This window comes from Haliotis rubra, unplaced genomic scaffold (assembly GCF_003918875.1).
Source record: "Haliotis rubra isolate DU_JTF1 unplaced genomic scaffold, ASM391887v1 Scf31, whole genome shotgun sequence".
Classification (NCBI taxonomy): Eukaryota; Metazoa; Mollusca; class Gastropoda; order Lepetellida; family Haliotidae; genus Haliotis; species Haliotis rubra.
In genome coordinates, this window is record NW_025766980.1 from 742790 (window position 1) to 769804 (window position 27015).

At 39.5% G+C, this 27015-nt stretch overlaps 1 protein-coding gene across 1 annotated transcript in view; it reads left to right on the top strand.

Annotated features, from left to right (window-relative positions):
• Window positions 1–26397, top strand: part of LOC124283073 (glutamate receptor-like) — a 110383-nt gene extending 83986 nt beyond the window's left edge. The window contains exons 9-17 of the mRNA XM_046719093.1: window positions 5407–5523; window positions 11896–11968; window positions 13283–13422; window positions 14771–15126; window positions 16826–17024; window positions 18114–18361; window positions 21364–21475; window positions 22689–22826; window positions 24383–26397. Coding sequence (XP_046575049.1) covers window positions 5407–5523; window positions 11896–11968; window positions 13283–13422; window positions 14771–15126; window positions 16826–17024; window positions 18114–18361; window positions 21364–21475; window positions 22689–22826; window positions 24383–24478 — 1479 coding nt within the window. The 3' untranslated portion in view covers window positions 24479–26397. The remainder of the gene's footprint in view (window positions 1–5406; window positions 5524–11895; window positions 11969–13282; window positions 13423–14770; window positions 15127–16825; window positions 17025–18113; window positions 18362–21363; window positions 21476–22688; window positions 22827–24382) is intronic.
• Window positions 26398–27015: the final 618 nt, after the last annotated feature.

Here is a 27015-nt window from a genome sequence, read left to right on the forward strand (position 1 = left end):
CGAGAAACCTGATCCTGACATGTGGACCTTGATAGAACAAAGTCAACACTTGGAGCTTCGGGCAGCTTACACAGAAGTTGGGAATAGGTTTGAATCTGTATGTAGTTGCGATTACTATCTTTTACCTAATGGTGTATATGCTCAGGTCTGTTTGTACAAAGGTATAACAGTTTTTTTCAGAATCAAGCTTTTCGATAACATGCGAATATATTGTCTTAAGTGAATGTTATGCAATCATAGACGCCAGCTAAGGTTTGTTGAGGGTTGATGTGAATATCACAGACGCAGTCATTTACACAAACAATCGGTCTTTTAATCTTACTTGTCTAAATAGTTATATGTCTAAATGGTTCTTCAAATTGCACTCCTGATGTGAACTTTGACATGGTGATCTGTAGACTGAATAGATGTACATACGGAAGCATTTGGATTGCAGTATCTATTTCTATTGCAAGTACGTTAGTTCCAACATTGGATGAGGTGTTTGGTGTGACACATATCACTGCATGCCCGAGTGTCCATGCAAGTATTCCCGTCTACAAGGACGCGCATGGTGTTATGTGCCGGCTTATGTACACGCGTATCAATATATCAACATATCTATAGTCAGTAGAGGCATCCGCGGTGCATTATACATGCTGACGTGGACACTATCCAGTAATGTTGGATGCAAGAGTTACGTTTAAAATGAGTGCACTTGGTATATGTATCAATAAATGTATGGAGACGTCTGCGGTAGAGATATACATATTTTAGTACACATGATGATGTATGCCTTTCAATACCGCGCCATTAAACGTACGTACATGTTGATATTGGTCAATGTATTTTACATATCTGTAGTGAGGAAAGGCATCCGTTATGCATTATGCATGCTAACCTCAGCATGTACATGTGTCCATTAACGCCCTTATACGTGGGCATATGTTGATCTTTGTCACTACATATCACAGCTCCTTTATACACCTCTATCCACTTGTGCTTCATCCACCCATGATACTCCATCCATGATATATTTGACAACATCGTTACGTATCGGCAGCCAAATTGAGTTAACTAAGATATCGTTACGCATACAGATATTGAGTTAAACAGAAAAAAACAGAAAAAAACGCTGTTGTTCAGTTAAAAATTGTACTATATACTCAACTAGGTTTACAGATTATAGTAAAATATTATTATCGTAGTCAGTGACCCAATAGCAACAGTGGTCAAACTGGCACACTAGCCAAGGCCGGATATCCAGGAATGCACAGTGACCTTCACACGACCTCTTGATGTATTGTGACGTCATGACAGTATATCCCTTGTACCCTGGAAGAAAACTTCCAGGAAGTTATTTACAAAGTTGCATTAATCTTTACTGTTCTTGAGGCTTCAAGATTACTATTGATTAGCATGCCACTACCCTCTACTGTATGTACAGAATGCTGTTACAACACTGGTTTGCACTGAATTACAAGGTTATACAATATTGTCCCACTATTTGAATAGTACTAGGTCTACGAGACCATTTTCCCCATAGATGCACGTTCAATTACACATCTCCCGTTGAAATTATTCTGTTTGAATGTTTACATGCAAGTAACTATCGAATCCATTTTTCTGAATAACCGAGGAACTGCTTTCGATAAATTCCATTTGTGAACACAATGCACATGACGAAGTAGAAAATCACAAATGTGGGTGAACTGACCACCTGCTGAGACGCATATTTCATCCGAGTTATCATTTCCTGCCGACACGACACCTCATGATTCCCCTTTCATGTGGAATACGCTATATTCACAACGGTAAACAGTGTGTCACAACGCATTTGGTCACGGGCGTTATGAAAAAATATTCCTGTTTGTTTTAGAAATGTTAATCCTTTGAGAACACATCAGAAGCCGTCGACGAACACCAGACAAAGCAAATCCTGTATGGCTCCTACATAAAATGAACGTTAGGGGATAATGGAGACCTATGAAAGATGCATGTAGCTGTTATCAATAGTTCGATTTTATCAGTCGCCTATTCGTGCTGTGGTGAGTCGCGGACAGAACCCTTTTATCACTGTCGGTTTCAATTATGCTATTGCTTAAAAACACGGGGAAAAGTATTACTAGTGTTTGAATTAATCAAAGTTATAGATATTGGTTCTGGGATTACACATTCCCATTCGCATAGTATGCTGGAGGACCAAACGTGATTTAAATCTCGACGTCGAGGTATAGTGCTTCTAATTTACAATTTTCCTAGAGTCCGACTCTGGGGATTATAAAGACACATTTGTGCTACTAGAACCTCGTTATAAGTTCAGATCGAAGGCAAGTCTATTCAGGATTTATACGAGCATAAGCCGAGCCCCACTGGAGCAGAGTTCACTTTGGTCGATATCACGAGGGACTCTTTGCTCCTTCATATGCACGAGAGCTATAAAACAAGATTTGATTAAATATGATTGATTTTGAGAAAAAAAATGTTCTCCCGAAGTCTACGTAAATGTGTCATCTCAAACTTCTGCGCACGAAGTTCTGAGGAATCTCCTCATAAAATCACAGGTTGCCAATGCTCTCAACACCTATGAATTTTATCCTCATCTTTATAGCCATTGATTGTTTGTGTGCTTATTCGAGTGCACCATACACCATCGTCAGTCATGCACGTGCCCCACTCAAATGTGAGCATCACGTGCAATACGTGTACCCGTCTTATCACGTTTCAATATCAGCTATCAAGTTTCAGTTAACTGTTCGTTGTTGATATCGTATTTGATAAGCAAATATGGGGTCTTCTCAAATGACAACTGCTCAAAGATGACAAGTTATTGGCACGCGGAATGCTGGCATGTCATTGAGCGTTATTGCGAGAAATGGTGGTTGTCATCCATCGAACACCATTCCATTGACCGTCATCTTTCAGGTCGACCACGGGTGTTAACTCCTTGGCAGGATAGAGCTCTTCTCAGAATCACAAGTCTCCATCCGTACATGTTAAGTGGCGTGCTCAGAACAGCGTGGCTACCATGTCGTCATTAGTCCAACAGAAAAGTTGGCCAGGTATAGAGCCAGAATACCTACAGACAGCCGTTGTTACCCCCAGAGCACAAAGCAGCACGACTCGCCTGGTGTCAAGTTAGACGTCCTTGGATTTTACAGACCTTGTGGGGTCCACTGGTCGGACGAAAGTCGATTTCATTTATTTATGACTGATGGTCGAGCTCGGATTCGGCCCCGCCAAAACACTACATATGCACTTTGGAATACCTTGGAGCAATTACTGTCTGGCAGGAGTCTATGGATGGTGTAGGGGTTAGTTTCACGTCTACTGTAAACTTGACTTTGACAAAACATGAATGGATAACGGTACATCACTGAAACTCTAGACGGAGCTTGCTGGTTGAGCACATGGACGACAATGCTAAGCTTCATCATGTGTGTGCCGTTGTTGATCTCTCGCGTCAAGAAGCTGCAGCAACTCTACCTTGGCTAGTCAGGAGTCCAGATCTCAAGCCACAGAGCATGTTTGCCCATTATGTGTGGCAGAATACTCCAGAGAGATCCTCTATTATAACATATATTGTCTGTATAGAAACAAACCTTCCATCAAGAATGGAACGCATTATCTCAACTTCAAATTATAAAATTAAGTAAAACCATACATGTGTTTAGTGAAACGTGTTATGTTTTATAGAAAACCAAAATATCAAGCTTTCTCTTTACCCAAGAGTGGAAAGTCCAGAATCTTTAAGTATAGCTCCAAACTCTGAAATAGAAGACAAGTCTGTTTGTTTAAGAAGGTCAGATACAATATTTGGTCATCTAACAGGCACATAGGTATTTTTAGTGTTCCCGGGAATCCTGCCTTTGTGTGTAACATTGTACCTCGCCGAATGCATTGTTAGTGGTGCTGACAGACTTGTTGCACCCAGGGTTTACACGACTCTTATGTTTCCTGAGTCGTGCAGATAGTCTTGGAATGTTTTGAGGATTTGCATTTTCGTTCTCATGATTCTTTGCCTTCCTCTCAACCACATTTGTGATCAACAAGGTTGCGTTATACTTGTGGCGTAAGGTTGCATGACAATATGGACAACATACACTTTTCTAAGTGTTAGAAAATGTCATCTGTAGTCTTCGTTGATAACATTTATGTGCAGTTTAGACTAGTAATATAGCCAAAAAGAATGCACCCCACCCATCACCATCCGTTGTTCATCTCCACTGAGATCTTTTAAAAAGGTTCACTCAGTCAGGTACCCAACTCTAATACTTACCTATGTCATGTCTTAATACATACATGTATATAAAGGGTCTGGGCCCCGTTCCTCAAAGCGATCGTAGCGTAGTCTTTAGTCTGTGTTAAATTATGGAAGTTACGATCATCTTAGCGGTACAATCGCTTTGAGGAACGGGGCCCAGAATGACGGAAACAGTCCATAAGTCTGCATGACAAGACGGCTTACTTCAACGTTCCAGTTGTCATCTTTGAATTCCGTTTATGTTGAGCAGCTCCAGTTTTGTATAAATACTGGGCCATTAAAGGCACAGTCAAACATGCTCTTTCTTTCGCAATTTCAGAGAGCCTCATACAAATCGCTTTCAACAGGGTTACAATATTCAAAGTCCCAGCAAAGAAACTGATTGGTTGACATGTGGTAGACGTGAAAATTTGACGCATCAGTCAAAGAAATTAAGTCTGATGCACTTCCACTTTTATACTTTTAGGTGAACAGTTGGCTTACTGTGACATATATTTCATAAACACATATTTATGATATAGTTAGAATCGCACAGTGGACTTATTGATTATGGACAATACATTGCACATGAAAAGGTTGATTTACGTAGGTACACGGATGACACTCGTGAAGGTCCGGGTTAGATTGAACCTTCAGTAACCCATGCTTTTCGTAAGAGGCGACTAACGGAATCGGGTGGTCAGGCTCGCTGGCTTGGTTGAGAAATGTCATCGGTTCCCAATTGCGCAGATCGATGCTCATGCTGTTGATCACTGGATTGTCTGGTCCAGACTCGAATATTTACAGACCTCCGCCATATACCTGGAATATTGCTGAGTGCGGCGTAAAACTAAACTCACTCACTCACTCACTACATGGATGACCTGTCACCTAAGGTGTATTTCATGTGCGGATTGTATACTTTAGACGAACCGGAACCTCTGGCTGTTGGTTTCTGTTCTAGATTTACTTCGATAATGTGTCTGTCCACACCATGGGTTTCACGACATACGAACAAGGCCTGCATCCGCCCAAGGCCTGCAGTGCTAACTGAAGTGAACCGCACCTTGCTCAATCATGTTTGCATTGTGCTTATTGGCTTTATTTACCTTATCGCATGTCACTCACTCAGTGGCAATCATTGAATCATTTGAATCAAAGTAAGATTGTTGGTCGTGTTTCAGATTGGTGAATGGGACAGCATATCCGGTTTAAGAACAATATACGATGCTGGTGAGCAGGGATCCGCTAACGAAAGTTCAAAGTCAACAAAAAGTCGAAAGGTTGTCACCACTATACTGGTATGTATGGCTTCCTGTTATTGCCTAGACAGAACTGACGACGTGCTTTAGATGATAGATTGTCTTGTCCAGAGAGGGTCGGTTGTTCCATCAACTGGACGCGTAGTAAAGACGTTCAACAGATGTGTTTTTTCTTACCCTGTCTGACGCTGTGTGTTAGTAATACAAGGCAGGGACAGGTCACGACACTTTGTCTAGGGATGAATCCATATTAAACTGTTGCTTGGTATCTTGGATGAGTTACATTAAAACACCAATATAATATGCGTCTGGACTAGTACACGCCTGTATGCACAACGAAATATATGCTTAACAGATGAACGCGACAGTGAACCCTTTTCCACTTCACTTCACAAACCTTTACTATTATCATATTTTATCTATAGCCCCACTCTCTTGAATGCATTTAATTGGATCAAATTTACATTTCCTTCAAACTCTTCCACTCGTCCATCACATACCTCTATTTATAATGTGCAAACGTATCGTAAGACGATGTTGGCAATATGTAGCCTGAATTTATATTGTATTGTCTTCCATAGTTAAAAGTTTTAGTTTTTCGTACTAGTTTTATATCTATATATGTGATCCTCTAGCTATTTTACTGTCCTTCGTTGACAGGATCTTATAATTTGACTTTATTTATTACCACTTTATTTATTATTCAAATCCTCGTCACGATATGGCTGCAATATTGCCGATGTGACGTTAAATTTTAACTCACTCATTCATAAGACGAACAAGCAGAACTGGCTTCCGATACGGACACAATCATGTCCATGAGTCCCTTTAATCATTCTCGTTGCCGTGTCAAGTGAGATCGGCCCGCCAAACTTCAGAGTGAGCCTATTGTCCATTGTGTCACAAAAGACATTCGTGAAAGAGGGATCCTGAATAACGATGGTCAACTGTATAACGTGTTCACCTTTTAAGAAGGTGATGCTATTATGTCTTCCTCATAGATGACAAGTTGCAATCAATACGATATAATGATCACATTAAATAAACCCATTCCCCACGGCTATTACACTATCCAGTATGTGACTGACAAGACTATCACTCACTCTGAGATAGCCTGACAACGCTGATGGCTATTTACATGTTCAGATCGTCTCAATTTCTCCAAAAGCATTACAATGTCTTATCTGATTTCAATACTTCGTATTGTGTCATGAAGGGCATCTAAAATTATTAATATCAAACACGATCTGAAAACTCTATCTCTCATGCTCTGTGATCAATACCATAATTGTGTAGGCCATTCTTATTTAGCGTTGGAAGTATGTAAATAGGCTTGTAATGCACTCCACGTTCGAAACACGTTAAGTTTTCAGCATCTTAAAATGCATCAGAGGACTATATCTCATTCCAGGTCACGTCATAAAAAGCATCAATACTTTCACTTAGACCGTGCTGAGTGGCCGTCTAATTGCTTTACTCTGAAAATACCTTCAGCGACAGGACTGTTAAACCGAAATTAGAGTATGGAGCTTGTGTTCTTAGGTCAGAGCTCTGTTCTTCACGCCGCCTTCTGGGGTCAGATAGTGTCGATGTTACTTCAAGACGTGTCAGACGTAGATACGAAAGGGGAAAGCTGACTAATCATTGGTTAGGTGTCCGTCTGGGACATAATTCGGCAGTGAAGACACGTTCATTAGAGTTCGAACGAAGGCGATTGCAATGAAGTGAAGGATAAGTATGCTGAACACCTCTTGTCAATGTCTCAAACCGTCACGTCCACCAACAAGAATACCTACAGTTCTTTTTTTAAACCGACGGCGAAAATAACACCCAAGCAAGTAGCAGCGAAGGTTTAACATTACACGGATGTTAGTTCAGAGACGTGCTATTACCTTAAGATGATGACTCACTTTCGAGCGACATTACATGATCGGCTTGTCAGCAACCTAATAGAATCGGCCCATCATGGTGTCAGCTTTTTAAGCCGACACAGAAGGCAGCAATCTGATACAACGCCTCTTGTCAGTCATACACAACAGTAAACACTGTTCACTCTGTAGTGGGTTCGCTCGTCTTGCCGAAGACCCGGGTTGGATTACCCACATGGGTACAGTGTGTGAAGCCCATATCTGGTGTCCCACAGAATGTTTCTGGAATATTGCTAAAAGCGGCGTAAACCATACTCACTCACTCACTACTCGGAAGCGTAAACGAGCAACAGCACTTTTATTGAGACTTTACAATGCTGGGTATTACACCTGTCTATTTGCATTTGCTACTGAAAGCTTTTGTCTTCACACTCAAACCAGTTATGGTCTGTTGCAACCAAACATAACATCCTGGTTGTAAAATCGTCATTTTGGATGTAATTCCAATATTGCCAGTAATGTACTTTACTTGTTGTGAATATAAACGAAATGAAGAAATATTTGAACCATCAACGATCCCCTTGCACATTTGTTTATATGCAGTCCTGTCTGTGTTTGCTATTGCTCCGCTGAATACCCGGGTTCGATTCCCCACATGGTTGCAATGTGGGAAGCCCATTTCTGGTGTCCCCCGCCGTGATGTTGCTGGAATATTGTGAAAGCGGCGTAAAACCCTACTCACTCGTCACTTGCTATTGCTCAAACAATAATGTTAATCGATAATGCTATCTACTAGGTTTAAGTATCTCATTTGGGCTTTCATTTCCATGAGGACATCCTTTGAAAGAACCCCAAAAATACTTCATAGTCCGATCTGGAAAGAAAATGTTCAATATTCAATGTGCTGACAGGATAGAAGGACAGGCGATAAAAAAGTATCTTCTTTTTTTATGATCGAGATCAAAAGCCGATTCTGTAATTACATTCAACAAGGCCAGTTATGTATTAACACCATCTTTCATAAAGGTTATATTACTGCGATGGAACTGAAAAACGTAGTCCGATTGAATAGAAAAATGTTCATATCCATCGCCTGTACTCCTGGGATTGTTTCGCTGCGCGATTTCCTTGAGAGCGTGCAAGGACAATAAACAATCATCTGACACGAAATCCCATTGCGGATGTAGTGCGAAATATTCTATAAAATCTCCAAGCCATCCTTATAGCGTTTTGTTAATATTTGTAAACTAAAGTCATGTTTGGGGTGTACATGGCTTGTCAAGCAAATCACACGACTGCTCATATGCATTTGGTACAATAAATTAATGTTCTGTCACGTGTTAGGAGAGATGGAAAGGGCGTTAGAAACATGATGCAGCAGTCTAAGACAAATACAATACTCAGACATAGTACACTGACTCACAACCGACCAACGTGCGTATCTTGTCCTCTTCATGCTTAGCACTAGGCATTGTAGCAGGAAGTATCATCCTCTTTTGGGATGACGCGGTTAGTGGATCGAACTACCGTCCTTCCTCTCTTCGAGGTGACGCTCTATCCACTGCACCAAGGAAGAATGATAATATAACATCGTGTGATGAGATACCATGTTGATAATGGAGTTCATGAACGTATCACGTGCTCTGATCCTTTTCGTCAGACTGTGGCAGGGGAATGGCCGACAATATGTCTCAGATAGTATCTCAGCCGTACAGAAGGAACAATCTCAATATCATACACAAGATGCTTGGTGCTTAATACATGCAACAGAACGTAAACGTTATTCAATATTGACAGATTCTGTGTTACATATACCGAACAATACCCTCCGGACTAGGCAGTGATAATGGTTTAATCATGTCAGCTAGCAGAACGCAAGTTTAGATCTTCGAGCAATACTTTTTAGTTATGATGCACAATCTATTTCACCCTACGCTCAAATCATTTCAGTAGTCATCTGTGCTGCTATTTTGTTGATAAACAATCATATAAAGTTTATTTAAAAGACAATAGTCATTTATGGGGTAGGGTAGGCTAGCCCACTGGTGAAAGAGTTGCTCTGCACGACGAGGATCTGGCTTCGATTTTCCACATGGTTGCAATGTGCTTGAAATTCCATGCGTCCCTCAAAGTGATATTTCTGGACTTTTCCTGAAGACGGAGTAATACCATAGCCACTCACACGAATAAAACCTCAGTGTCTCCATTTGGCCAACACATGTATGTCAGCTGAAAGACTTTTAATGGGAATGTCTGCAACTATATTTATTCAAGGCCATCTTCAGAACAGGAGTTCAGAAAGCATATATGGAACATGCGTCCGTGCACACGCCAGAATGTGCTATTACTCAAATGATTAATGTTGTTAATTGAATGTACCACTTTTAAGAAAAGCTCCCATCTTTCAGGATATCGATGTTTTTTACATCCAAGCATGCCATTGACCATGTTCTGCATCAGAAATAGTTATTAGTCTGAGATCAGGTCTTTGCAAATTCGCATTTTAATAGGTGAATTGGTTCTAGATGTGATAGCACCACGTCCAGGACGTGTCAGATAGACGTTTCCCAAAAGCAGAACGAACAATAACGACAAGCCAAATAAAGCACTTTCTCTCGCTACAAGCGCCGAAAACTTCAAACAATGTATGACAAGTTTTAAAGTTTACTTTGGTATTAGAGTTGATATCCACTCAAAAAGGTAACTTTCGCACATGGAAAGTGTTCCATGTCTTCCCTGTCTTCAGTGATGCTCTGTCACATGCAGATTGGGTTTCTTTTCATTTAAATTGCTACGGGGCGGTGGGGTAGCCTAGTGGTTAAAACGCTAGCTCGTCACGCTGAAGACCCGGGTTCGATTCCCCACATGGGTACAATGTGTGAAGCCCATTTCAATGTGTGAAGTCCGCCGTGCTGGAATATTGCTAAAAGCGGCGTAAAACCAAACTCACTCTCTCACTTACATTGTTACAGTATGTTTTCGTTTCTTAAATTAGTTAAGATCTGCGTGATATACATGTTTTGAAAACCTTAGAATTTGTCAGGGGATTTCGTTGGTATATCAAATCAAATTGTGAGTTTGATTGGTCGAGTTGGAAGCTGGTAGATCGCAGGTATCGCCAGTAAGGCATTTCATCGTCACCCAGAGCACAGTTGCCCGACTGTTGCACGATATCGACAAGTTGGCACCACTAAATATTGTCGAGGAACACCTACAGTTCAGCACCATGCGGCCATGGTTTATGAACAGAATGTCGCCAACAGCACGACACTGAACTTGCGCTGGTGTTATTGTACCTCTACGTAATATAGAGCAGCAGCAGCAATGATAATGATCATATGATCAGTGTGATGTATACCGGTGTCCCTGTTCTACGACAGGCAACTCTTTGTGAATTAGTAAAGGAATAGGTGTTGTGATGGATGTTGCGTGCAACGCTTCCACCGATGCTGTTGAGGAAGTGTTACGATGTACGGAGCTATATCGGATAAGCAAAGAACAGATCTGGTTCATGTCCAGGGCAACTAAAGAGGTCTGTGTGATGGCACCAGATTTTACCTCAGGCATTACTTGCCATCAACATGACTACGCCAGTCCCCGCACAGTGCGATTCCTTCCTTATCTGTTGAAATCCCCGGGCATTAACGTACAGTTGTGTCCATCAATGTCATCGGATCTCAGTTGAGCATCTGAGGGATATGCTGGACAGTCATTTTCGTGGACACACACCTGACAACATAAGCTGCAGCCATTACCCCCAAAGCCCTTCTTGAAGAATGGGGTTGCCATTCCACTCGGTTCCAAGTGCATGAGGTGTCGTCCAGTCTCCCAGGTCACACGCGGTTCTTGGTTGTTGAGAAAGTCACGTAACAGTACATGCAAGTACTTTTTCGACTGATGAACACGATTTCTCTTTGTACTCCTCTTCTAATCCCACGCACATGTCCCACGCAACGCTCTTATAGCCCTAGAGATATGACAGAGTGAATCGCTTAACAAACACATAAACGACCAGTATTTTGGAGTTATACTTATCCAGAGAATATAAAGTGAATATGAAGATTCAAGTTTTGATTTATCTCACATCCACGTTTTGTCCGTTCATGTATGATTAGTAGACGCGTGAAAAGGGTTAACTCCATATTTTGACATTAAAGAAGAAGAAATGTGAAATTCACCTATTGGCTGTATTTATGATCGCTTCGTACCATCAAGTTTGGTTTGCCGTCACTATAACCGTTATGTACATATCTGACCCTTAAGTATCCATGAAACGTATGTCATCACACGCCGATCTGACGTTATCCTTCTTCAGAAACACATTCAAAAGACTTGGAGACAGATTCATCTTTATTCAGATCTTCCAGTAATGATTCACTTGAAAATTTGCTTAAAATGTTTCGCCGAACTGTAATTTGAAAATACACAATGAAGCCGTTTGGACATCTGGTTTTGACATTTCTACCATAGAAAATTGGTGTTATTCTACGTCAAGTCTGTGTTATTTCCAACCGCTTTCTCCATTTACCATCCTTTTTTCCAGCTTCCACCGTTCTTGGCGAAGAAGAAGACGCCTGACAACGGAAAGCCCCTCCTAGGAAACAATAGATACGAAGGTTTGCCGTTAAGATTTGCTTCCAAATCACTAAATTGGGTATATTTGCTTATTGCTTGCCGATACCTCGGGGTAAGCGATTTTTAGACGTGAATGGCGATGAGGTAAATTGGCCTGATCAACCCTACAGGAGAATACAGCACTGTATCGATCGAGCGCCTCAAGAAATGTCTCCAACATACTGAAATGACTTTATATGTTGTGCCACTTAGCCCGTGCGCCACTTGGGTTATTTCGCCAAACAGGCTTAGTTAATTCTCTGTGGACTTCACATGCAGATGGGCTCCTCGTTGAAGAATATTTTGTAGCAGAACAACCATTTTGATAGGGGAAGGCGGTTTCCGTTGCAAATGGAAAGCACACTTCTTTCGGAAATGTCGAATTAAGTTGCTCATCAGATAAATCTCTTCTTAATGCAGATTTGAGGGCAAACTGTTGGCAAGCTTACTTTTGTTGGATTCCGTGCAAAGTGATATGTTTTCTGTAGAATGAGATTATTTTGAAACCTTAATTGAATGCCTCTAAACCGTTTATGTAACTGATTTCTAGTTAGTTTACCTCGGTAATATGAACACAACCCTTGTTTGCATTAAATCTGCAACGAGGCCCCGACTGTGTCCGCACATGTTGGCATCATCAACAGAACAGACAATCACATACGAGTTCATGCAGAAAATTACAATAATGAAGTAAAATTCAACGGAATAATATTCAGCTCTTCCAAGTAATCATGCATAATTTTATCTGACAATACAATGGGGAAATGAGTTTTCACGATGTATCTTTCTTGTGTTTGACGAAACGAAAATAAATATCTTGAAAGGATAAAAATGAATAAAAATCAGAATTTGATGTATTTGCTTGTTATTGTGGTTCGGTTAATGATGAATGTTTTTTATAAAACAAGCAAAGCCATGGTGTGATAATTTAATAATAACCAATGATCTCTTTCAATCTCGTAAGAGCGAAAATCTTATCCAATCGACATAACATTGTGTTATTTGTTCATGTTGCATTATACCGAGTGGCCCCTAGCAGTGCGGAAGGGAGCGTGTATCTGTACAAGAAAAATATATGGCTATAGTATGCAAGTCCACTTTGTCAATATAATATCCCCAGTCGTTAACGTTCTTTATCTTTTAAATGTACATGTATCTACGTACAGAGCTGCAATGTTCTGAGTAGAATATTAGTCCGGACCTTCAGAACAGCTTAGTTGTAATCTCCAGTTCATTAAATGTTTCCTGGTTATTCGGTTATGTAATATGATGAGAGCTGTCATTTTAGAATTCAGTTTTCACTCTGGTTCTTTCAGGATTCTGCCGAGATCTGGCTGACGAGATTTCGGAGAAGCTGGAGTTTGACTACGAGATCCGCGAGGTTCGCGACGGGCAGTTTGGCGAGGATCTGAAGAATGGCTCGTGGAGCGGAATGATCGGAGAACTGAGACGTGGGGTGATGTCAGATCGTACTCAATCCCACAGTCGGCATTTTGACAAAGGCAATGGTTGTGCGACTGCAATATCGAAATTTACAAAGGAAATCCATTGTGCTCATGCCAGTAAACTTTGAAATTTCCATTTTTGAAATAAGTAATCTTCATTAAAAGCAGCAGCAAAATCGTTCACAACACAATGTTTGAAGAATGTATCTATGTACGAATTGCACCCTTTCAACGGTACTATTATCTGTGTTAAAACAATCAACCATGCAATATCCCTGTCCTAATTTCCTCACCTCTTTATGTCAGTTATTCTGTAAGTGGGGAATTCAGAACGATAAGATTGTTTCGACGCATTACCTTGCTTCTAAGATTCCTCTGCACGCTTGCATTGTACTGCAACAGAAATATAAAGCCTTGTTCATTAAATGAATTAAATGATTTGTTTTGCATACTTGTGCGTTCGTCTAAGTGAATTAGTGCAAATACTTCACATTATTAAAGTTAATCATAAGCATCATATCCCTTGCGATAACGATTTAATTGCGTTTGTACTGTCTTTAGTACCTTTATTCTGTCAAAGGTTATTGCTTCAGCTAGGTGCTAGTATGTCCATAGTGTATTGACAACTCTCGGTGAACACTGAAACAATAGCCACATGGCGATTAATCATTTCTGGCAATATATTTATATACATAATCCAATAACTATATTTTACCTCATTTCATTTCAAGACAAAAGGCCTCCCGAACGTTAGAAGGTGGCAATGATATTAGCATACTACAGATTACCTTCCCTATTGTTAAGGGATTAGAAGAAAATTCTGTTTCCCGACTATACCCTTTTTGTGTCAGCGTGGTATATGATCGCACATAACCCCAGTTAACACTCTGTAAGTGAGATAACGAACTGCGCCCAGAATGATCTGTGAAGGTCCGAACTCTTGTCTCCACAGACAGATAAGCACGACTCTGTTCTCATGACAAATATGACCTATATCTGTGGGACCATTTAATATGTCCCTCAATCACCATAAGAGCGCAAAGCCCATTGTTTAAGGGACAAGAGCGCATACAAATTATCTCAAGAACCCTAATTTCTAAGACCCCAGTCCATATCAGTAATTACTAACGCCAATAATGTAATACCCTTAGTGACTCCTACTACCTACATTCACACGGATGTCATTAATCATTAGGTGCGTTCTTCCAACAGTAATGTCCATTTCTGCCTCCAACACCAAAGGTCAAGATTGCAAAGGCTGTCGACCGCACCGATACCCATGTCCATATCACTAATTACCGTTGTCGATTTCAGCACGCCAGCATTCCTTCCGTTGCTTATTGATCTGTCTTATTTCAGGTAGCTGAACTGGCAATTGCTCCATTAACAATCACAGCGGAACGTGAGCGGGTGGTCGACTTCTCAAAACCCTTCATGAACATGGGCATTAGCATAATGATAAAGCGCCCTGACAAACAAAAGCCTGGTGTCTTTTCCTTCATGGAGCCTTTTTCAATTCAACTATGGGCATGCATATCTATAGCATACGTGGTCGTGAGCGTCAGCATCTTTCTTGTGAGCCGATTCAGTCCCTACGAGTGGCACAATTTGACGTTGACATTTGGAGACATGATTCAGAATCAGTTCACGCTGTCCAACTCCTTCTGGTTTTCGATGGGAGCTCTAATGCTACAAGGAAGTGACCATTGCCCAAGGTGAATGTATACTCATTATGATTGACGATATCGGGAACCCCACACTTCATACTGGCTCATGTTTGTGAAGGAGGAGACCCACTTTGTAATAATCATTAATAAAATGTCACAGGTTATGGAAAATGTATACGGAAATATAAAGTGATATCACTGAAAGGTCATTCTGAAACTGGCACCGTACATCCTCTTTGTAAAAGAAGGATCTATTAATCTATATCACATTACCAAAATTTAATCCTGTTACATATGACTTATGATGGGAAGAGGAGATGCGTAAGGTCGCATGATGATTCGGTGTATTTTTGACATGCAAAATCTGTCAGCTATGAAATTGATAACAGCAGAGTTGCAACTATATTTTTTCCGCCAAATTGGTGATATCCTCTTTGAGGCATTTCTGGCATTTCACATGGAATACATACCGCGGGCCGAAACGTTTTTTCATACAAAGTCACTTTTTGTCTCAGATATTGGAGTGAAACATCCAATTAACTACACAAACATGTCTGATGCAACCAATGAGCTCTGGTCGTAGTCCGAGTGATGTATTAGAAGTGGCATAAAACCACGAAAACAGGTTACGTTTCATCATAAATACACTGGCGAAATGACGTATGTTCTGGAGGAATTGCTCCCTCACCATACAGTCCTACACGTGGAGTTCTCATATATTCAGAAATGAAGGGAGGTTTCATATCACTATCGGCCCCTGTTGCACTTTAACTGGGAGAGTGATACACGCATCTTGAGCTACAGTTCGACAAAAATCACTTTTTCATTTCTCAGGGGAACGCACGTCAAGAGAAGAATGACGGGTAATCCTTTAAGTAGCAAATTAGAACGCAGTATAAGACTTATATTTCAACTTTTATAATGAGGCGTATGCGGGAAAGATGTAATAGGTGTTCTTATATCGATGGAAATGTCATGCATACGGTATATATAGAGGTGTGTTTGATGTTAATTGTACGGAACTGTCATTTTTGCGATTTTTCTTTCTTCTGTTTTGGACATTTTTAAGCCCAGTCCTGGGGACTGAAATTTCTACTTAAGTATATTATTGCAGTCTATTAGTATGGAAACCTGGAATCTTCTCAGTGGCTTATGTTTTCCACAAAATATGTCAGCCTCCATTCTTCTCAAAGAAGATAACGAGATATTTAAATATAAGTCAAAGTCGATATCTCTGAAAGTACAAATGATGCACATGTATACTAGTATTCATGATCACGTGGTAAGGTAATGATAAATGTATTATGTGTAACTGAACACTGAAACTAGTGTTGTCCTGTTTATGGACTGTACTAATTACCAGGTTATTCTTCTGTGTACTCAAAACACCACACACGCTGATAGACCATGACAGCTAAGGAATATTTTATCATTACTATGTACAAAAATAAAAGATCACATACAGTTACACCCATACACGTCCCCAATAGTTCACTAATGGGAATGAAAGTACCCAGTCTTTTCACCGAAACGTGTTTCAAGTACGTTCATTTTGCTCGGCAGATTTGAAATGTTTAGGAAATAGTTTCCGGAATGAAATTATTAATGTCCAATAACATTTCACCCGTTGCGAGTGCAACCAGCGCATTTAAACTTGTCAGTGATGAAGACGTGACATGCATGAAGTTCTCAAACTTGTGTGAGTTATTTTGCCTTTGATGTAAATGTGTGTGTGTATTTGTTGCAGGTCAGCCGCTGGTCGCATCATTGGAGGGGCATGGTGGTTCTTTGTGCTGATCATCATATCGTCATACACCGCCAACCTAGCCGCCTTTCTCACTATAGAGCGGATGCTCACCCCAATCAAATCTGCTGATGACCTTGCCAAGCAAACAGAAATATCGTATGGAACATTAAAATCGGGATCGACAAGGGAATTCTTTGCGGTATGAAAACATACTTTGATGCTTAGGTCATTTGGTGCCGACATTACTTGATATATTCTCATCTTCAGCGGAGAACAAAACGTTTTTGATTCAGCCTCAAAACATCCCAGCCGGTTTTGAAACTTGAACACTTTTATCAAATGCAAATGTTTATAAAGCTACAGCTTAGAGGAATTCGTGGCACAGAGGTTGATTGTATGAAACCGAAATCCCCAAGTCGCTTTGTTGAATAGAGCGAGCGTCCGGCGTCAATAGAAATAATAGAAATTAAAACAAGTTTCTTGTTGTTACCCTGTGTGATGCTCAATGGCATGCGGATAAAAACAAGAACATTACGGGTCAGTGTCAATGAGCAGAGTCCGAGTACAGTACCCCTATTGGACTACGGTATTGTTTGGACTAACACTTGTAAAATGGGATAGCACTGTTAAAAAAGGGATTAGTCGTAAATAATGTACAATCTATACACACACGGAAGCATGCACACACATTTAATGCGTTTCTCGTAAATGGATATCAATCACATTTATCACTTACCAGACCTCTTAACTTTAATTTTGACCCGATTGCGTAGAGCGATGCTCTTGATGTTGATCACTGGACTGTCAGGTCCAGGCTTGAATAGACCGCCGCCATATAGCTGATCTATTGCTTAATGCTTCGTTAAATAAAAAAACCCAAAACATCTGAACTAATGAAACCCTTTACAAAAACGCAGGTTTATGCCCTTTGCTCGAAAGAGCATTTACATAAATATCAACATTTTTTTTTCTACCAGAGCCACATCCTGGATCTGCCGTTGGTGCTACAAGAGTATCCTGGACATTAGCCCTGCTGTTTGTCACAATGACCATATTTACACATTTATTGCTAAAACCCACATAAAAACCTACCGCATTCTAAAACCTTCAGATCTGAGAACCCATAGTAACATAAATGCACATTTAATTAAATCCTACTGAATTACTACACCCGCGGCATTATTTTCATTGATATTAAATCAATTTTAGCGGATACTGATTCATGTCATGAATGGGATGGAACCTTCTGATCAAAGACAAATGACAATTGAACCACTCCATCTTTCAGAAAACGGCAGTTCCCACATACAGGACGATGTACAACGCCATGACGACGGCAACGCCGAGCCCATTCGTAGACTCGATCGAAGCTGGGGTGGAGAGAGTTCGCAACTTTAAAGCCAAATATGCATTTTTATTGGAATCAACAATGAACGAATATTATAATAATAGGAAACCATGTAATACGATGAAAGTCGGGCCCAACCTGAATTTGAAGGGCTTCGGCATCGCAACTCCTCTTGGCTCCGACTTGAAGTAAGTTAATCTCACGTACAAGTGTTGTGATATTCAGAAAACGATTTTCCAGCAGTTGTTAGTTCATTTCAGCCCGTCGTTATCACGATTCAGATTTGAAATAGGCTAACGAAATTGGTTTGTTTAATGACATTTTTCATGTTTCTGTATGGTAAATGTGGCGCTCTTCGTGTATGAGAGGGTTTCAGTTGCATTTTAATGTGTCACAAAATATATTTGTAAGGATATATTACAGAACTTCAAACAGGAAATAATGTGCTACTGATGTCAACATGTATATGGTGTACTGCTTATGATAGATCATACATATCGGATATGACATATCTATCGTGTATTATATGCACATTTGGCAATAAAAGCAACAATAGCCTTTCCATGATCACAAGAAACCTAACAAAAGAGTCGATTGTTCCGACTTTGAGCATAGGGTTGTAAATCACTTTGAAATTATAAATTTAAAAATTGAACTACTTTTTCGCGAGAAGATAAGGTTGCTTGACATTAGAATCTATGTCGAAATGTCGCCTATACAGAATAAAGAAGTTGTATATCCATAAAATATAGTCCTCATTTTTCAATGTAACATATGGTATAAGTCAAAACGGGGAATTGCATCAGACATAAGTTGTGTCGCTGATGAGACAATTTTGAAAATGTTAAATTGAATTTTGTAACTTTGATCAAGATCAGTATGACGTCCTTTAATCTTCGTACCAAGAGCACGAAATGTCATCTAAATATGACTGTCTGTTCCTACATAAAAACCTAATAGATTTGGATTTCGAGGATATTTCAGTACATTTTAAACGCTTAATGTACATGTATAAAATATCTATTTAAACATATTAATGTCATGCCGGTTACACTAAGTGACGAGAGCAGCTTTCCACTTCTTAGGTCTTGATATACATATACTATCCCAAAAAAGCAACGCATAGGTGATTTGTATTTATAAAAATCTATTAATTACCTATTGTGTTCAAACAATCGTCAAAATATGTAAGAAAAGTGTTGATAGCATGATTTTACACAATTGCACAAGTAAAAAATCGACTTTTCCTGAAAGTGTTGATTTTGAGGAGACTTCTTACAAGGATTTAAAAGGCATCGCCACAACGCAACAGAAATCACCTTCCAGTTGAAATTGTGCAGCAAAGAGCATGCACTGTCTGGCTATAAAAATCCAGATTACTTTTGGAAACTGGCATTCGTTTTGAAGAAGTTTCAAGGTCAAATTACTGCTCCACGTCTTGACGCTGCGACACGGAACATCGCCATTGAAAGAATGCACACTGGAGATTACCAATCTTTTGTTGCCAGGCGTCTGAATGTTAGTCTGAGCACGATATCACGGCTTGCAGCTCGTTACAACCAAACAGGTATAACAAATGACGGTCCCCGTACAGGCAGACCTCGAGTCACTACTGCAGCCCAAGATCGGTACATCCGGGTACTACATTTGCGTGATCGTACTGCCACGGGTAAGAGCACAGCAGCCAGGGTGCCTGGACCTCGGAGGATATCCGGTCAAACTGTACGGAACAGGTTGAAAGAGATTGGTCTGAGAGCCAGGAGACCCGACGTCTGGACCGTGCTACGTCGTCACCATCACGCTCAACGTCTCCGTTATCTAGAAGTATCCACTTGTTTGCTTACTAGACATTACCTTCTTCTAAACTGGTGTAGAAATTCATGTATTAAAGTCTATTTGTGGGCGAATTATACATGTTTGAAAATACAACATTTTCGCAACAGATTTCTGGCCTATGCGTTTCTCTTTTGGGATAGTATATATGGACATAAAACTAATAAAATATCAAATATCATTGTTTATTATTTGTATTGACAGTATAAAAGTGTGACGATAATACACTTATGATTAAATTTGATATAGATCTGCTATCACAGAAATGTAATGTGACGTTCGAATTCGTAATTAATTACATACGCAGACATTTGGTGCAAAAACGGCGAGTATACTTGTGTTACAAAAGGAGAAAGTCAGGTTCAGAACAACATTAGATCACATCATAGATCTGCAGGCTGCGTAATCCATGTTATGAAGTTCCTAGTATGGTGATCTACTTTCAGTTGTTGGCGATCTATAGCCCATTTTTATATTGTATTGTCCAAATTTGAAATCCAATTTTAGAGAGAAATGCTAGTTTTATTTCCTGATATTGTGATAGTCTAGTTGGTGTTATTGTCCTTCGTTGACAGGTTTATATAATTTACATGTATTTATGGTGAATTCTAAACTTGTTTTAGTCACGATATGACTGAAATATTGCCGATGTGACTGTAAATCTTAACTCACTCACTCACCCATGTTATGAGTTACAGGGAGCTTAGTTGTTTCACTGGCATCTGAGTTGTGCATGTCGATCATTTCAGTCTGGGGTTTGAGTGTGAGGAACCCATTGATAGTTGTTCTTTGTTGTTAAAACATACTTATGTTCGTGTGCTTCTGAAAAAGGGACACAAATAGTGATTCGTTGTCGTGGGTGCGAATCCGATATTCACTGTCACTGGTTTCACCTGAGTTTGAAGGATTTGATTTGCATGATGCGTTTCCTCATACAGCAGCATCTACAGGCTCAGCAATCGGCTCAGACACGGAATGCTCCTCCTTATAAACACTCAATACAATTAATACAGGGCTGTTAGACTTGGGCGATTTACGACGTCAGCGCCAGAGAATAACAGGTTTCGATTATCTTCCGAAACACAATTAATAGAGCCCCAAAGGCAGAATGGTGAAGGAAAAGTTTGTATAGGCGGAGGAGAGCATTACGCTTGGTTTCACAACTGGCGCAGGACACGTACGTGGCTTTGCAAACTCCTTGTATTATCACTGTTTAATGATTCAAAACCATGCTTGTGATGTAATATCAGTTGTACGATGGTCGCTGCTATTAACCAGTGTTCTAAGGATCATGGAAATGGTTTATAAATGACGTGCTGTTGCAGTATGGCTATAGGATACAGACCTTTTTTTTCAGAGAGAAAATCAGCTATGCAGTGTTAAAACTGAAAGAAGATGGCACTTTACACAAGCTTCAACAAACATGGTGGTATGAGAAAACAGAGTGCGGTTCCGACACAGGTCATAGGGTAAGAATTATATGCCTCCAAATGCGTACCTCATAGAGATTCAGGACTAGGGTCCAGGGGCCTGAATGTCACAGATCCGACCAAAGAAGATTATATTTTCGGGTTTTGTGATTTGCCGGATTGGATGTCGTAGTACCCAGGTGGATTTGTTTCAATAGCTCTTAACCATTGGTGTAACTGGCTTCGGTTGTCATGGACTTCCGGTTGTAGTTGACTATTGTCGACAGCGATGTTGACTCCTACATGCAGCTGAATTGTCTGTAACAAGACATGTTGTTTACACACTCTTGTTTGAACACCAAGAAACTATACACACGGTAAATCTTCCAAACTATGTCCATATGGCCGTTGTTCCAGTTCTTATGATGGGATATCATGGTTGACTATCGACTTGGATCAGAAATAAGGTCTACTAATTGAAGTTGGATTATGATGAATATAAGTAGAAATTCGGCTTCAAAGGAATATAGTTATCATGTATAAAAATGATAAACATTGTGCTCGGTTATTTTGATGAAACGACAGTATCAGCTGCTACATGAAACGGAATAAAGCATCAAGCAACCAACATTTTCCTTTGATTATATGTATGTATTATGAATTTAGAACTTTTTTTAGTTACGATATTGCTTTAAATATTGCCGATGTGATCATGACTTTACATCTTAACTCACTCACTACTCACTCCATCAGATAACATATGCTTAGATTGCCTCGTACTTTCCAGGGGTTGTCACGTACTCAAATATTGCCGTTTGAACTAAACTGTAATGGATTTGGAGGTCTCATTTTGCAGCAAGGCATGTTTTCAAAATTACCCAACACATACTTTAGCGCAGCATGGATGAGCTAGCAGTGAGAGGTGTGTCCTTTGCGAGCCCGGGATTTGCCGAGGGTGGATTCAAATCCTAGATTCGCCAAGATGCATTATTCACCAGTATACTATCCGTAGGTTAATCAGTGTGTAAAAAAACATCTGAGTAAATATTCGGACATTCCGAAAAACACTGAAGCACTACTGAAAGTGGCTCCAAACCTACATCACTAACTTCAACTCTGGCTATACCATACCGACCGTGCTAACAAGAAACATTGTTGACCGAGCATTAACGTTGTCATTTCGAAATCTCGTATAAGTATATTGCGTACACAGGCTAAACCGATTTCACATTTCTAACCTGTTAAATTTAATGGACGTATATTTCACTTTCAGGAATCCAAAAAGCGGTCGCTGTCCCTAAGCAACGTTGCTGGAATATTCTATATATTAATAAGTGGCCTTGTGGTGTCAATAGTAACTGGTATTATAGAAATATTCTGTTTGAAGAAAAGGCCTATACCGGGCGCTGCTGTAAGTATTCTGTTGTCATGTGTCTTATATATATTCAGATTAACGGTACATGATCTACATCAGTGCATATGAAGGACATACAATTACCAATGATGCACAAACGACGAGAAGTGTTTTTACAATGTTATTAACACTACCTGATATTCGGAAATATCTATGTGCATGGACACATGTTTATAAAAGTAAAGTGTATACAAGTTATATTTCGCCTCCAAAAAGAAACGTAAAGGCCTAACTGAACCTGTGTAGATACATCTCATAGTCCCAGAACAACCATCCTGAACATCATCGTTCGGCAAGGACAATTGAGGCTCTATATGTCCTGTTTTATGCTCTTCAAAACAATCAGAGGAATGTTTATACTTAGTATCAGAACAATGATAAGTGGTCGATGTTTGGTCCTTCAGACAAAGCCCGAGCTCATAGTTCACAAATCGCCCATGATCAAATCGTAACGTGTTCCCAATTCGTCCATTACTATAGTACAATTAATGCTATAAAGTACTGTTAACGATTTCTGAAAAGGTATTTGTCTCTTCAAATTGTCTCTTTGAAGAGTATATCTTGGACAATACATTCATAGCAAATTATAAATAAATGTAGTACGGGTATGATAACGCAACATCGAAGTATTTGTTTGTGGGTTAACGCTGCACCCACTGTTGTTCCATACATGAAAGCGGTCTGTAAGTAATTGACTTTGACCCTATTCATTTGCCATTAATACTAAGCAAAGGTTACTAGATTTAACTGTTGAACCCGGAATATGCACGGGGCATCACTTAAATAGTAAACAGATTAAATAGAAGTTCCCTGTGCATTATCCGTCTATACCCATTCTTTCTGGGTATGAATATATGTCACAGGCCGTCTTGTCTGTGTGAGGATAAAGATTAAAACAAAATTGTTTTGGAGATGACCCCCGACTCGAAATGCTTCACAGTACAATACATCATGATGTATTGTGAAGCATCATCATGATGTGTTGTACTGTGAAGCATTTCGAGTCGGGGGTCATCTCAAAAAAATAATCCTTGCAAAGACACGAGGACCTGTGGTCACAACCTCCCAAATGGAATCAGGGTCCAGCGTGGAAGTTAATTTGTGGGTGAATGAGCCTGGTGGTATTTCGTCGCTTTTAAAAATATTACATTACATCCACCTCAAAAGGGATTAACACATTGTGCCAATGTGTTGAAATAAACCCGGGTATTAAGCATGACGAGTGAACACTAGACGCTAAGCCATCCTTACGAGAACGTTAGAACGTCAACAGGGACTCGTTTCATAAAGAGATGCAAGTAGTCGTCTAGAGTGTAATCTGATATTATTCCGCGGTGCCTTGTCACACGACAAATGTCAAGTCATATATCGTACTGCATAATGCAAACCTTATTTTCGCATTGATCGCGAAATACCATCAGACAATGTGCAAAGACAATTGGTCCCAACATGAATACTCACGGAATGAACACATGTATGGTCGATTTATGAAAACTTGTAGTTTCTATGTTTTCTTGTGTTTTGATTCTAATTTCATTTCTATTCCTTTTCAGCCCGATCATATAAAAAGAAATGATACAAGATTAACAGTTGTCGGCACACCGCCAGAACAAATAAATGGACTTATAAATGATGTGAGAATACGGTGAAAAACGTTGTGTGAATACAATGAAACACGTTGTGAGAATACAAAGAAACACTTTGTGAGAGTTAAATGAAATATTTTGCGAGCATACGATGAAACTTCTTGTAAGAACAAGATAGAAAACATTGTAAGTATACGATAACACTGCTTCTTGAGAATAGGTAAAACAATACAGAGATTAGACGAAGTACATGCCTAAACAAGAGGATGCCATTGTAAACAAACCAATTACAATGTCACAACGACTACGAGACTCTGAGATCTGCAATACAGTATCGTGAGAACGGCAATACAGCACAGTGAGATGTTCAACGCTGCACTCTGAGATCTACAATACATCCATATGAGATCTGCACAAAGTAGTTTTCTAAAAATATGAACATGATATATAGTCGTAAAAAAGGTAAATGATGTATGCAGACCGGCATGCGAATAACACGTTCTTATGAAGTTGATGGACGAAAAGTTTGTTCAGTAGGGTGAATGTGGCTTTTAAATCTCGTTAAGATGTTTACTAGACAGTAAGCCAGGATAACTGTATGGACGATCACTGAGCACTGATTCAGTGCCAGATTTACCTTCATGGGTATGTTTTTTGTGTATTTTCAGTTGCCACAGGTTTTTTCGTGTGCCCTTAATATCTGCTGACAACATATTGCATCGGTATTTTTGTAAGATCTAAAAGGTGAATCTCTCTCCTCTGTACCGCTGTTGATGCTTTTATACTAATTCGACATGGGAATGACTGCACACAAACCGACATGTTGACGTGCACGCAATTTGAATTGAAAATAAACGTTTACTGAAATTAATCCTCTTATATGATCATACCTCATTGCTATAGGAAAAGTATTCCATTTCAGGAAACGACAAAAAATATGCTTATTTTTTACATATTAATGTCAAGATTGATTACTACCAGCAAGCTCAAAGGGATGAAATAAACTAAAATTATTATTTATGTAAATATGAGAAGTGTCATGTGCATAATTGAAGTACTTCGCATGTTCATTTGTAATTTGAAATTGTTGATTTGGAAAAAGGTCTGTTATAAGACACACCACTGCACAATGAGATAAATCAATAAAACACACGAGCTGTAGGCTGCAGAAGATTGAATGGTATATCATCCTTCATACATTCAATTTATGGAGCTGGCACCTCATTCATCAAGCACAAAGATAACACTGGAAACGATGCACTGGTTGTTTCAACAGAAAGTTATTTTCATTTACTTCTGTTGTGTAGCCGGTTGACGTTTCGTTCAGATAAGAATTCTTCTGACTTCTTTTAACCGAAATATCCTGAGTTTGGTTAGGTGGCCAGATAACTAGAAATTGAACTTAAGTAATCGGTAAAATAACTGAACCAACAAAATTGATACCAATATACACCAGGAATTTAAATTGCCTGACCAGCTTTTTGCTGATGCTTTTCGTTTGAAGGTTTAAATTATCTAACTAGTGATTTTGAATGTCTGCTATATGTTTTTTGACATGTTGGTGTATAATAAAATATTACGTTATAATGCATATTTTCATACGGATGTGCATTTATTGTGTAAGTGTATGATGATGCATATGGTAAAACAAACAATTGTATACGTATGAAGGCGTTGATACTTTGAAATATTCCATTCAGGTGTGGTAGTACATCTCCGGGACTGAGACAATTACATGTAGCTAAACGGCGTTGTACGTCAAAAACAATTTCTAAGGACAATATTTTGTATCTTGCACACAATCACATGCCTCGATAAATGTTTCACTTTGTCAGTCGAACAGTGAACACAGACCCCCTTGTATCTTTCGTGATGAGTGCCTCGTGTAAATATTCATGGTACTCGACTTCTTTGTACAAACATTTTCACATTTCATGTACAACTGATACCCTTGAATGTAAATAAAGAATATATCTCTTTTTTCTCTTTGTTTGTCATATGCTTGCCGTATTCTAAACAGCACAAATATGGAATACGAGAAGTTACGAAGATATCGAAAATTGCTGCATCGACAACTGTTAAGTGGACATCTCTTAAGAGGCATCTCACATGTAGGTACAGTGAATAGACGAACTAGCTGTTAATGGGTCAGATCACAGAGTGTGTATACAAGAGTAATAAAGTATGCTCTCACAATATATTCTACACGTATCAGAGTTTGCGAACACAGAAATACTTCTTGGTGTGATGTTTGAAATCGAACTCGTGTCTTCAGCGTAAGGGGCAAACGCTTTCACCACTAGGCTGCTTCGCCACTTATTGTTACAGTACTTAGAATCTAATATGAACGTATTAAACATACGTGTGAATGGAGCAGTTCATCAGCCTCTATATCAAATCTTTTGCTTTTGTGAACAATGACCAGAAGGTGGCTGTACTTTGGGAACACAGGGCATATGAGTCCTGACAGAATACATGGAATACGCCTGTTATGACATATTGGATTTTTCAAAATGAATGGTTATAACATCTATTTGATATCAGCATTATCTTCACAACATCATAATTACAAAATATCACAAAATTGCAAAATATCACAA